The sequence below is a fragment of the Kogia breviceps genome, chromosome 14 (genome assembly GCF_026419965.1).
Source record: "Kogia breviceps isolate mKogBre1 chromosome 14, mKogBre1 haplotype 1, whole genome shotgun sequence".
Classification (NCBI taxonomy): Eukaryota; Metazoa; Chordata; class Mammalia; order Artiodactyla; family Physeteridae; genus Kogia; species Kogia breviceps.
In genome coordinates, this window is record NC_081323.1 from 3,320,077 (window position 1) to 3,334,039 (window position 13,963).

Consider the following 13,963-nt stretch of genomic DNA (forward strand, 5'->3'; position numbering starts at 1 on the left):
AATATACGTGCTGGACAAAAATCACACACCTTGGCAAACTGGCACCACTCCAAATTCAGATATCAAGACATATTTTAGTTCTCTCAGTGGGCATGTAGTGGTATCTCATGATAGCTTTTATTGGCGTTTTCCTAATAACAAGTGACGTTGAGCACTTTTTCATGTGCTTAATGGCTACTCATATATATCTTCTTCGTGAAGGATCGGTTTAAGTATTTTGTCCATTGTTTTTTCTTACTGGCTGTCTTTTTTATTGTTCAGTTTTTGAGTTCTTATGTATCCTGGATACAAATCCTTCAACAAATATATGTTCTGTATTTTCTCCCTGTCTGTATCTTGCTTATTCATTTTCTCAGTGGTGTCTTTAATGAGCAGAAGTGTTAAAATTTGAAGTCCACATGATCAGTTTTTTTTTTCATGGTTATTGCTTTGTGTGACCTAAGAAATTTTCCCTACTACCAAGTCACAAAGATGTTCTCCTATTTTTCTATAAAAACTTTATGGTTTTAGCTTTTACGTTGAGGATTATGATACATCTCAAATTAATATTTGATTATGGTGTAATATAGGAGTTAGGTTCATTTTTTCATATGGGTATACAGTTATTTCAGGACTATTTGATGAAAAGGTTTTCCTTTCCCAACTGGACTTACTTGGTTCCCTTGTTGAAAATCAAATGACTGGTAGAAGTGCAGGTCTTGATGCTGTAGTACATTTCATTGATCTGTTCCCTATGCTAGTACCACATTGTTTTAATTACTGTAGATTTATAGTGAGTCTTAAAGTGAGATAGTGTAAGTCTTCTAACACTGTGGGTTTTTTTTTTTTTTTTTCAAGACTGTTTTGGAAATTCTAGACCTTTTGAATTTCCATGTAAATTTTAAAATTGCTACAAAATACCTGCTAGAATTATGACTGGGATTGTAGTTTGATATCTGGAGAAATAACATTGTAACAATAGTTACACTTCATTGTGAGGTATTCTTTTTTTTTTTTTTTTTTTTTTTTTTTTGTGGTACGCGGGCCTCTCACTGTTGTGGCCTCTCCCATTGCAGAGCACAGGCTCTGGACGTGCGGGCTCAGCGGTCGTGGCTCACGGACCTAGCTGCTCCGCGACATGTGGGATCTTCCCGGACCAGGGCACAAACCCGCGTCCCCTGCATTGGCAGGCGGACTCTCAACCACTGTGCCACCAGCAAAGCCCTGTATTATTCTTTTATGTGTTATTGGAATTGATTTGCAAAATTTAGTTAGGAATTTGGTATTTCATGTTCCAGAAGGTCCGTAGTTTTCTTTTCCTGTAATGTCTGTTTTTTGTTTTTTATTTTTTTTTAAGTTTCAGAATCAGGGCGTTGTTAACTTCATAGGCTGAATTGGCAAGCATTCTTTAGTCTTCAGTTTTCTCTAAGAGTATGTGTAGAATTGGTATTGTTTCTTCCTTAAGTACTTGGACTATTTACCAGTGAAGCAATCTGGGCTTGCACTTTTACTTTTCTTTGCTGAAGGCTCTTAACTACAAATTCAATTAATTTAATAGAGGGTTTTTCAGGTTATCTTTTTTTTTCCTTAAGTGAACTTTGGTAATTTGTGTCTTTCAAGTAATCATGTTGTCAAATTTATTGGCATAAAGTGGTTTATAATGGTCCCATTTTATCTTTTTACTGTCTGTGGATTCTGTAGTGATGGTCCCCCTGTTGCTGCTGATACTGCTAAGTAGTATCTTTTTTTCCTAATCAGTCTGATGAGAGTTATATCAATTTTATTGATATTCTCTAAGAGCTAGCCTTTAGTTTCATCGATTTTTCTCATTTTTGTGTTTTGATTTTTAGTTTAATTGATCTGTGCTCTTATATCTGTTCTTTTCTTCAGCTTACTTTAGTTGTAATTTGCTTTCCTGTTTCTAGCGTCTCGGTGAAGCTGAAGTCATTGAGCTGAGACCATCTTTTCTCTTCTAATATTAGCCATTTTGTGCTTTAAATTCTTCCCCTAAGTACTTCATTAGCAACATCCTACAAATTGCTGTGTGCTGTGTTTCCATTTTCATTAATTTATTCTTTTTAAATGTCTCTTTTGGTTTCTTCCTTGACCCATAGGTTTATTTAAAAGTGTTTTATTTAGTTTCTATATACTTGAGATTTCAGGGATATTTTCCTGCTACTGATTTCTAACTTAATTTCATTGTTATGAGAGAGTATACTTTGTATGATTTTTGAGAATCCTTTTCAGTATATTGACACTTATTTTATGACCCAGAATATGGTCTGTCTTGGTGAATGGTGTGAGTGCGCTTGAAGGAATGTGTATTCTGCTGTTGTTGGGTGGAGGGTTGGGTTGATAGTGTTATCATATATCCTCCCTCATTGTCTGCCTCCTTGTTCTATCACTTATTGAGGGAGGGGTATTGAAGTCACCACTAGAGCTGTGGGTTTTTTTCTATTCAGTTCTGTTATTTTTTGCTTCAGATATTTTGAATTTCTGTTATTAGTTTTATAACCATTTAGTGGTATTATCTTTTCTTCATAAATTTATCATTATGAAATGACTCTTTTTCCTGTGGTAATATTCTTTGCTCTGCAGTCTACTTTATATAATATTAGTATACTCTCTCCAAGTTTCTGTTGGTTAATTATAGCATGGCATAGCTTTTTTTATTTTTAAGTCATTTGTGTCTGTGTATTTAAAGTGTGTTTCTTATAGGCGTCATATACTGATACTGGGCATCATATCAGAGACTGTCGGTGTAATTTGACAGTCTCTGCCTTTTGTGGTTTTTAATGTTACTGTTGATTTGCTTTAAATTCATCATCTAGCTTTTGTTTTTTCTACATGCCATCCCATCTGCCATGTTTCTTTTCTTTTTCTCTTTTTCTTCTTTGGTGTTATTTCATTTTCAGTGGTTTCATTGTATTTCTTTTGTTGGCTTTATATCCACCTTTTTAGTGGCTGATTTACGGTTTATTTTATACATATTTAACTTAATAGTGTGTATTTCAAATAATATTGTACCCCTTTATGAATAGTATAAGAACCTTGTAGTAGTAAAGTTCCATTTTTGCTTTCCTGGCCTTTGTGCCATTGCTGCCAATAATGCTAAAATTTTTTTTGCTTCTGAATGTGTCAAAGACCTCATATTATATATAATGATATTTTTCTTTATGCAGCCAATTAGTTTTTAAAGAGATTTAAAAAGTGGATTAAAAAGTATTTTATATTTACCCACATATTTACCATTTCCAGTATTCAGCTTTCATTTGTATAGACCCAGATTTCCATCTGGTATTATTTTCCTCCTGCCTAGGTGACTTCTCTAATATTTCTTGTCCTGCAAATATGCTGGTGATGACTTCTTTCAGCTTTTTTATGTCAGAAAGTCTTTATTTTGCAAAGTATTTTTGATACATATAGAATTCCAGATTGCGTGTTGTCTTCCTTTCAGTGTACTTGAAAGAGGTTACTCTACTCTCTCTTGGCTTGCATTGTTTCTGATGAGAAGTCTGTCACTCTCATGTTTGCTCCTTTTTGTTTAAAGTCTTTTTTTCCCCTGGCTGATTTTAAGATTTTTCTCTTTATTAGTAGTTTTAAACATTTGATTATAGTGCTTTAGTGTAATTTTCTTCATATCATTCGTTCTTGAGGTTCATTGAGCTTCCTTGCTTCTAAAGTTTTTATCCATTGTTCTTCAAATATTTTTTTCTGCTTCTCTTTTCTCCTCCTCTCTGGAGGCTCTGATTACATATATACTAAGCTATATGAAGTTCTCCCATAGCTCACTGATTCTCTGGGTTCTCCACCCAAACTATAGGCTTTTATTTCCACTCTCTTTTTTCACTTTGGTAGTTTTATATTGCTGTGTTTTGTTGCTAGTTAATATTTTCTTCTGCAGTGTGTTAACCTGCTTCTGTTCTATCCTGTGTAATGTTTATCAGGCATTATATTTTTCATCTCTGGAAGTTTGATTTGGGTCTTGTTTTTAAAAAAAATTATTTTATTTATTTATTTTTGGCTGTGTTGGGTCTTCGTTTCTGTGTGAGGGCTTTCTCCAGTTGTGGCGAGTGGGGGCCACTCTTCATTTGCGGTGCGTGGGCCTCTCTCTCACTGTCGCGGCCTCTCCCATTGCAGTGCGCAGGCTCAGTAGTTGTGGCTCATGGGCTTAGTTGCTCCATGGCATGTGGGATCTTCCCAGACCAGGCTCGAACCCATGTCCCCTGCATTGGCAGGCAGATTCCCAACCACTGTGCCACCAGGAAAGCCCTTCATTTGGGTCTTTTTTAAAGATAAATTTTAAATGTTAGAATAGTTTTAGATTACAGAAAACTTGCCAGAATAGTGTAGAAAGTTTCCATATACACCCTCACGTAGTTTCTCTTATTTTTTTATTGTAGTAAAAATCACATAACATAAAATTTACCATCCTAACCATTTTTTAATGTATATAGTTCAGTAATGTTAAGTACATTCACATTATTGTGAAACAGATCTTCAGAACTTTCATCATCTTGGGAAATTGAAACTCTATACTCTTTGAACAGTTCCCCTTTTCCCCCTCCACCCAGCCCCTGGTAACCACCATTCTACTTTTTGTTTCTATGAAATTGACTATTTTAAGTGGAATCATGCAGCATATGTCTTTTTGTGACTGGCTTATTTCACTTAACGTAATGGCCTCTCCTGTAGTTTTTAACATCATACGTTTTTATGGTACATTTGTCACTGCATCTTATAAAAGTCTACTTGGATCCTATATCTTCCTCTATCTCATTCTTTTTCCATTCATAGCCAATTTTGAGAGAATAGTTTTTACTAAATCTTTCCCTTTCTTGCTCTTCATTTCTGTTCTTTTCTACATTCTGTTTTACATCCCACTCCACCAAAATTTCCACTGAAATTGCAGATTTCAAGATAATAATTAACTCTTTCATTATCAATATCAGTATACACACTTCAGTCCTTATAGTGACCCTTGGTGGCACACCCCAGACTCCACAGGGATAGTGTCTTCTGTGCTCAGGACTTTTGCAGACCTCACACTATCTCTCTTCATCTGGCTGTTCATTTGTATCTGTTAATATCCTTTGTAATAAAGTGGTGATGTAGTCTACCTATGTGGAGCAGGCAAGATGTGAATTTTTTACATGACTAGCACTCATGGAAGTTAAAAAAAAAAGTGTGGGCTCTGGAGATCAAGCAATAGTTCTAGTGAAAAAGAGCATCTACAGAGGCAGACTGAAGGAATGGGGAAGCAGCAGCACAATAGGGTGAGGTTAGACCCTTTTATGTTCAATTTATAGGAGTATATAAAATAAAGTCTCCATGGACAATTTTTAAGTGTTTTTTGAATGGCTTTGTAGGAGAAAACATATTATTATATTCATTTAAGAATAGTGTACTGGAATACTACAGAAATATCTAGATAACATAAGATCCAAATATGTTGATATCTATAAATACTTGGATTTTATAGGAAGCAACAAAATAGGAAGTTTTCTGATATCTCAGTAATATTGCTAACTAAAAAGCAAGCCACGATATAGTCTAGGCAGTCAAAGCAAATATCAGAAATTTCAACAAAGTCAGCAATAAAATATAACAAATATCAACAAATTCTTATGTAGATAGTCATGACATATGTGGAGAATGCTTTATAGAAAAAGTTACAAAGCATTCAGCAAAATAATAAATTGGAAGTAATTCTAATACCATGTTCATGCAAGCAGTGAAGCAAATACTGCATTTACTCTAAGTTCACAGCAAGCTGCAGAAAAAAATTCAAATCCATATCAGAGGGATGTAACAATAAACAAAAATATTCATAAAGATTATAAGTGTTCTACTCTTCATCATCAAAATCTGAAACAGTATCATTTTCAACGTCACCTGATCTTTCATCTCTAAAGCCTGAAAACTTTTACTGTTGAGACTTGTGACTTTTTTTCTTTCAAAAAAAAAAAAAATTACCAGCATTTTGGATTAGAAACTGCATTACCACTATCTTCAGGCAACTAATACTTCTTAGTACCATCAAAGGACATCATGGAGGAAGTTTCATAACCATATAGCTGCAAAAGCAAATAAGACATTTTCTGCTTGGGCAAGCCTCATAAGGATCAGAGTGTTTTATAGCCGATAGGGACATTTGTCCTTTAGGGTAGAGCATGGAGTGGCCAGCGGAGCTTTTCCTGATGCAGACACAAAGTTTTGTCCTTGGTGTGGTCCTTCTCCCTCAGGATGTTTTCCTCTTGCCCAAAAGCAAACACTGGGGGCAGCTGTGGAGACTTCTCAGTCAGCAACAGGAGCACCACCAGAGGTAGGACAGGACCATAGTGGCCTTCGGTCCATAATACAGGCACATTAATTGGGTGCCAGGTAATTTTCTGTAACTTTTTGGAGGAAGGGAGGTGAATACTTGATATAAACTGGCACTTAACAGTATTTTCTTTTCACTGGGTTGGTGAATTTATTGAGGATTAGCACTGTATCCTTCTTCCTTCACAATATCCTGGTACTCAAGTTTTTATCAAACGTTCAGTGTCAACACGTTTGTAACTGTGGATTTAATAGAATTCTGAATAGATGCTTATGCCTAGGAATAGTTAGTTATGGAATTAAAGTTATTTTCTTTTTTGCCTGTTTTAAATTAGGAAAATAGTTTTCTCAGATGTGTTCAAAGAATATTCATTAAGAACCTGTTAGTGTCCAGAATGTTACTCAGGGCTTTAGTTCATTAATTATTGTATTACCTTGTAATTTATACATCAGGAAACTGAGACTTTGAAAAATAAACTGAATTGTTGATTTGTTTACATAAGTAGTCAGTACCAGAATTGATTAAATACTGTTAAATCCTAAAAGTTAATTTTATTTCAGTTCATTTTAATTGGTATGCTGCATGCTTTTCTTATTTATAGTATACCTATAGAGTGGTATCATAGGAATGAATGTAAACTAATCAGTGTGATTCATTTGTGTACAGTGAGAGAATCGAAGAAGCTACTGACTATAATTCTGAAAAATAAAGTAAAAATTAATAAAAGAGAAGGGAAAGACTTGCTTTTGTATTTTGATGCATCGTTAGAAATCACTAATGTGACACAAAAAATTTTTGGTGCAGATAAGTATAGGGTAAGTTAAACTCTTTTTAATAAACATTTATTTTCATGATTCTGGAAACTTTCAGTTACTTGGGACTATAAGTTTCATTGATTTTGTTTTTCCTACAATTCTTTATAAAATAACATGTAGATTTTTAGTCCTTTAAATTTGTATTGTGGAATGGCCATCAGATTGTTAGCCATACCCTTTCAGATACTGATTAGAAGGAATCTCAGATGACAGAATTAGCAGCAGCTACTCAACACATTTAATGAATTTCTGCGAGGTGTTTAAAAAGTGAAATGAGACAAAGACTTGTTTTCAAGATATTAAACATCGTGAGAATTACAGAATGTGCCTCAGAAGAATTAAGTGGCATATAGAAAATGAAGTATAGATGTTGAAGAAAGAATGCACATTAAGAGTCAGATTTGAAGGAAAGACTATGGAGGTGGGCCTTCAAATGGCCTTTGAAGTTAATGAATGAAATTTAGATAAGATGCTTTCCAGGACTGTGGAAGACGATATGAGTCGGATATTGTTTTAACTGGGAATCAGGGTGGCAATTCATGTTATGTTTAGGGAGATGTTCAGTTGACAAGCTTGGATGGTCCATGTCTCAGTTTGTTCAGGCTACTGTGACAAAAGTACCATAGACTGAGCGTCCTAAACAACAAACATTGTTTTCTCATAGTTCTAGAGGCTGTGAGTCAGATCAGGGCGCCAGCACCAGCAGACTCAGTGTCTGGTGAGGGCCCGTTTCCTGGTTCATCGATGGCCATCTTCTCACGGTGTCCTTACATGGTGGAAGGGGTGAGGGATTTCTCTGGGCTCTGTTTTATAAGAGCACTAATTCCATTCATAAGGGCTCTGCCCTCATGACCTTAGCAACCCCCAAAGGCCTCCACTCCTAATACCATCCTTGGGGACTACATTTCAACATATGAATTGTGGGGAAAAAATTCAGTCTATAGCATGCAAAAGATTTATGGTGAAGAATAGCAGATAATATGCTTGTGAGGAACCCTTACCAAAATAGCAGTCTAAGACTGTGGTTAGTGGGGAGTCATTGAATTATTCTGAAAAGAGTATTTATATGTATAAATAATAATGATTTAAGATAATTTGGCAATTTTGGAAGGAAACAGGTATAGGAAATAATTGCATTAAAATAGAAAGAACTGGGAGAAAATGACATCCCTTTGAATTAATTTTACTTTAGGAATTTACCAGAAAACAAGGCATTTCCGTTGCCAAAACATCTGTGCATATTCTTTTTGATGCAAGTGGATCACAGGTATGTGTCTAACTTACTTGATTTTTACCACTGGGCTAAGTTTAACCCTAAATAATGATAGCACAGTAATAAAGTTCATCTTGGAGGGTGAATATCTAAAAAATAGATTGTCTCAACATAGTGCCCCAATAAGATGTATATACTTTTTAAACATATTAATAATCATTTATTTCAGTACAGAAGGTAGATTGTTATTAATACCGGTTTTGGTAACTTTAAATAAAAATCAGAAGTACATGTTCTTCCACTAACGCCAAAGCCTGTTTTATGTCTATTAACATTTGAAAAAGGACTAAAAATTATAACAGTACCTAGATATAAGACAAAAAGAATTGACCTTTATGAGTGTGAGATGATGAATGAGCACTTTATGAAGACATCCAGTGATTTTTGAGAACTTCCTTTGGTTTGCAGTTTTAAACACTTTTTCCTTATTCTCCAACAGATTCTAGTCCCAGAAAGTCAAATCTCACCAGTCGAAGAAGAGTTTGTTAGTTTGAAAGAAAAAGCTAACCCCCAAGAGGAATTTGCTAAACCTCCAAAATATATCAAAAACAGTAATCAAGGGGACAGAAAAAGTAGTCAGCCTGAGGTATATATGGCATCAAAATAGTCATTTATAAAATAGCATAGGTCAAATCATTGCTATATATAATTACAGAAAAAAGCATCTAGAATTCATATGTTCATCAGTGACATTTCAGAGTATTTCCCCTGCCTTTTACAAATGCAAACAAAAGTTAGTGTTTCAAAAAAAAAAATAGTGTTTCAGCAGATTGTGTTTATATGTAAGGTTTAGGGATTTAGGACAAGGTATACTATACACTTGTAAGTTTCAAATTAGAGATATCTAGGAAAGTAACTACCACTTTTTGCATTTATCCTTTCTGTTCTGTCTCTGCACTGGCCAATAGAAATTTATAATGTAATGTTCTGTTTACTTGCATGAGGAAAGAAAGCAAAATACTAGGTTCTTTCTCCTCCTCCTCCTGCTCCATTGAGGATCTCCTCCAGGCCACATGTGATAGAACCATTTCTCAGCCGCCTTCTCCACATCTTGCTGTGACACTTGACATTGCTAACAGCCCTCTCTCTTTTTTTTTTTTTTTTTTTTTTTTTTTCCGTACGTGGGCCTTTCACTATTGTAGCCTCTCCCGTTGCGGAGCACAGGCTCCGGACGCGCAGGCTCAGCGGCCACGGCTCACGGGCCCAGCCGCTCCGCGGCATATGGGATCTTCCTGGACAGGGGCACAAACCCGTTTCCCCTGCATCGGCAGGCAGACTCTCAACCACTGCACCACCAGGGAAACCCAGCCCTCTCTTTCTTAATGTCCTCTCCTTTGTCTTCTATGTTAGCATTTTAATTCTCTTTTTACTTCTGTTACTACATCAGAGATACTTTCTCTCACTGTCTCCTAAATGTAGATTTGCTCTAAAAGATTGATACCCAGCCTTCTGAATATCTCTATGCCTTCTCCCTTAGAGAGCTTCCTTCCTGTGCATAATTTAAGCTCTTAAAATGTACCAGGCTTCTGCTCAAAGTTCTATAGCTATGTCTCCACTTACTCTCTTAATATTTCCCTTGGTTGTGTCTCTTCAAGCCCTTTCCTAAAGTCTACCTCAAACTCTTTATCTTTTGCCTTAAGTTTGCATCTGCCTCCATACTTCAGTAATGTTACCATTCATTTTTCTGATGATATCCTTGATTCCAAACTCTTCTCCCCCCATACCTAGAACCAAGGTGCTAGTGATTATACTTTCATAGTATCTCTCACATCGTTTCCTCCTTATTATTCCCTTCACCATTACTCATTTTAGCATACCTAGGTTAAACAGTAACCTTCTCATAGTGTCTTTGACACTATTGCTCCATTTTGTGAGCTACCCTGTGTCGTACACCACTGATTTTTCTTAATACCAGTGTCCTCATAGCATTCTTCTGCTCAAAAAGCCTTGTCATCTGTGTTTATCTCATTAAATCTAAGTTTTGCTTAGTTTGAAGACATTCTGTAATTTAATATTACTCTTATCAAAATACCCTCCACTTTACTATGGTCAGTTGCTTTACTGTCTTTTTTTTTTTTTTTTTTTTTTTTTTTTTTGCGTTACGCGGGCCTCTCACTGTTGTGGCCTCTCCCGGTGCGAAGCACAGGCTCCGGACGCTCAGGCTCAGCGGCCACGGCTCACGGGCCCAGCTGCTCCGCGGCATGTGGGATCTTCCCGGACCGGGGCACTAACCAATGTCCCCTGCATCGGCAGGCGGACTCAACCACTGCGCCACCAGGGAAGCCCCTACTGTCTCTTTTTTTTTTTTACGGCATGCTCATTCTTGCCTCTGTGCTTTCATTCATGCTGTTTTTAACCTCTACTTATCTAAAGTGTACTTACATTTGTAAACCTTTGTTCATTTTTATTTTCTTTATGGAGCTTTTCCCAATAATTTGTTTGTTTTTTATGTTTGTTTGTTTTTTTGTGGTACGCGGGCCTCTCACTCTTGTGGCCTCTCCCGTTGCGGAGCACAGGCTCCGGACGCGCAGGCTCAGCGGCCATGGCTCACACGGGCCCAGCCGTGTCCCCTGCATCGGCAGGCGGACTCTCAACCACTGCGCCACCACGGAAGCCCCGATTATTTGTTTTTACTAATCTCTCACCTTTAGGCAACTATAACTCTCACAGGCTCTTCCATACATTGTGTTACTATTTTTCCCTGTAGTCTGTGTCCTTCATTAAATTAAAAGTATCATTTTTGTCAACTGTAGTTCCCTCAGATGATTAGATTATAAAAGCCTTTTTTGTGTGTCTTTATATCAGAATCATAACTTGAGTACTTACTAAAAATGCAGATTCTTAGAACCCCCCCACCTTAAACCTATTGAATCATAACACAAACTCTGGAAAAGATCTTAACCACACTAAAGTTTGAAAAACATTGTACTGTTGTTAAATACCCACTGTGTTTTCAATAAGGACTAACTGTTTGAAGCATTTATATGAATAAGTTACTTTTTGGATCTCATTCATTATATACCAGTAGAACTGTAATTCCTTTAAGAAGAATCTTCTGATTCAGTAGCTTATTTTCTGGTTAATCTTAGAATTCACTTTTCTCTTATCCTTCCCCCACCTTTCCTCCATTGCCCCATATACATACCTACTCAAAACTCCATCAATATTTTTTTTCTCTGTCTTAGGGGCAGGTGCCTTTTTCAAAACAGCTGTCTTCTCCCTCTTTATGGTTTGTCATCATATACTCCTTTGTATGTATCCTCTGGAACTCCTGTCCCCTGTAGTCCCACCTCTGCTTATCTACTTCTGTTGCTCTTACCAGTCATTCTAGGCTAAAGTTAGAAAATGCACAACTTTTTTGGAACACTAGCTTCTGTGCCACTGAGTCTCTGAACTCCTGTAGCTGTGTTTTACTCCAAAGACAGTTTAGTCTTCACAGAATATTAATACAATTTTTTAAATGTGTGAAAGTTTTGAAGAAGGCTTAATGTTATGAAAACTTTCACAAACAAGTTTGCATAAATATATGTTCCAAACATTATCCTTATGAAATACAATAGGAAATTGTGAGCCAATGGTTAACTAGATAAACTGAGTGAATAAAATATTTTCAGCTAATATATAAAGGTACTATACTTCTAAGTCTGGATATTCTTTAAATATTCTTTAAAACAACATCCTTTACTTGTTTCAGCTATTTATTCAATACCAAACATTAGGATAAAATCCTTCAAGTCAGGCTAAACTACAGATATTTCTGGATATCATATTGTTGATAAAATACCATATGTCTTTTGTGTGTAGTCAAGGTGAAATGTTGTGAATAAAATTATAGGATATTTAATTTCAAAAGAGAATATATATTTACTGTGGGTTTTTCTTTCTCATGGTTTAAGATAATTACTCCTAGCAAAAGAAAAATGTCTGAAGCATCAATGATTATTCCTGGCGCAGATAGATACACTGTGAGAAGTCCAGTACTTTTAGTCAATAAATGTAAGTTTTATTGTCTTTGAAGATTCCTAACAAGTATTATTGTTTTAAGCTGGCATTTTTTAAATTCAGGAGTATTCTGGACCTAATTTATCCAGAGGATAATTTGGAGATACAAAAATTAATAAAATATGAACCACAAATATCTTCTGTCAAAAAATTACAAATGTCTGAGAAGTTTAATGGGTATCCATATAAACATTATTCAGAATATTAATATCCAGCATTAATAATTTGTTGTAACTTTAAGTGGGAGCCAGCATAACATAGTGGATAAAACATTAAATTAATCAGGCTGCTTGGGCTTGTTTCCCCATTCCTGGGTATGTACTTTGTAGCTAAGTTTAGAACCAGTTTCCTTTCTATGAAATGGGACTAAAGTGTCTAACCTCATCAAATTGTTTAAAGGATTAAATAAAAATTATTCATTAAACAAGAAATGTGAAACATTTAGACAGTGCCTGGTACATACTAAGAGCTAAATAAAAATTTTAAAATAATCTGATACTGTGTACTAGTTGCTATAAACACAGTATTATTTAATCTTTATGACAATTTAATAGTGACCTTCTGTTCCCCAAATTTGATTGCCTACTGGGAAATTATCTAATATTTGACAAACTTCTCAAACTTAACAGGTCCAAAATAAATTCATCTTTCCACCCTCCCTGCCAGTTTTTCTCCATTTCTTACCTTGGAATATGGAGTCCATATCCAGTTACTCATCTAAATCAGAAACCTGGGACCCATCTTAGAATCCCCCTTTTTAACCTTCCTCAGCAAAAAGTATCTCAGTGAGAACAACATAGAAAATCCTACAAATATAGCAGTCCTTTGTCCTCCTTTTTAGCAACACCACGAAGAAGAAGAATTAAACCACCACTGCAAATGACGAGTTCTACAGAAAAACCTGGTGCTTCTAAAACATTGGAAAATGGAGTGGATAATGCTGTATCACTTAGATCTAGATCATCTGAAGAAAGAAATAGAGGAGATAATACAGACAAAGTAACTTTACTTTGAAAGCATTTTTAAATAAATTTTTATCAAGTTATTGTAGAAATACATAATTGAGCTAACTACTTTTGCAAGCAGTGAGTGTCTCACTTTTCCTACAGTATTGCTTTTTAAATTTTTTTAGATATCATTTATTGTCCTTGAAAGTAAGGTCTTATCAGTCATTTACTGTGCTAACAATAAAATTTAGAAATATTCATTCAGTGTAACTGATTTATGCATTCAGTAGGAGAAATGGACTTGCCATCATTCTTTAGGTTATTATACAAATTAATGTCTGCTATGGGGAAGGTTCTGGTTTAGAAATATAAGACACAGGTGGAATCGATCTTCTAGTATCTCAAAATCTAGCATGGGAATTAGACATATTAATAAGATGATTATAATATTGTATGTGTTCTCAGATGTACATACAGGATGCAATAGAAACCTAGTAGAGGGGCAGGTGCCTGATCCCAGAGCTGGAGGGGAAGCTGAAGATCAGGAGATGCTCTTTTAGGAGATGGAGAGGAGTTGAGTTTGAAGGGTCAATAAAGGTTATTAGTCACATGGACATCGAGG

At 35.6% G+C, this 13,963-nt stretch overlaps 1 protein-coding gene across 1 annotated transcript in view; it reads left to right on the forward strand.

The window, feature by feature from the left end:
* The window catches only part of SYCP2 (synaptonemal complex protein 2), a 66,330-nt gene that overhangs the window by 16,958 nt on the left and 35,409 nt on the right, over positions 1-13,963 (forward strand). Inside the window, 5 exon segments of the mRNA XM_067011842.1 lie at positions 6,971-7,119; positions 8,312-8,386; positions 8,832-8,978; positions 12,289-12,388; positions 13,236-13,393. Coding sequence (XP_066867943.1) covers positions 6,971-7,119; positions 8,312-8,386; positions 8,832-8,978; positions 12,289-12,388; positions 13,236-13,393 — 629 coding nt within the window.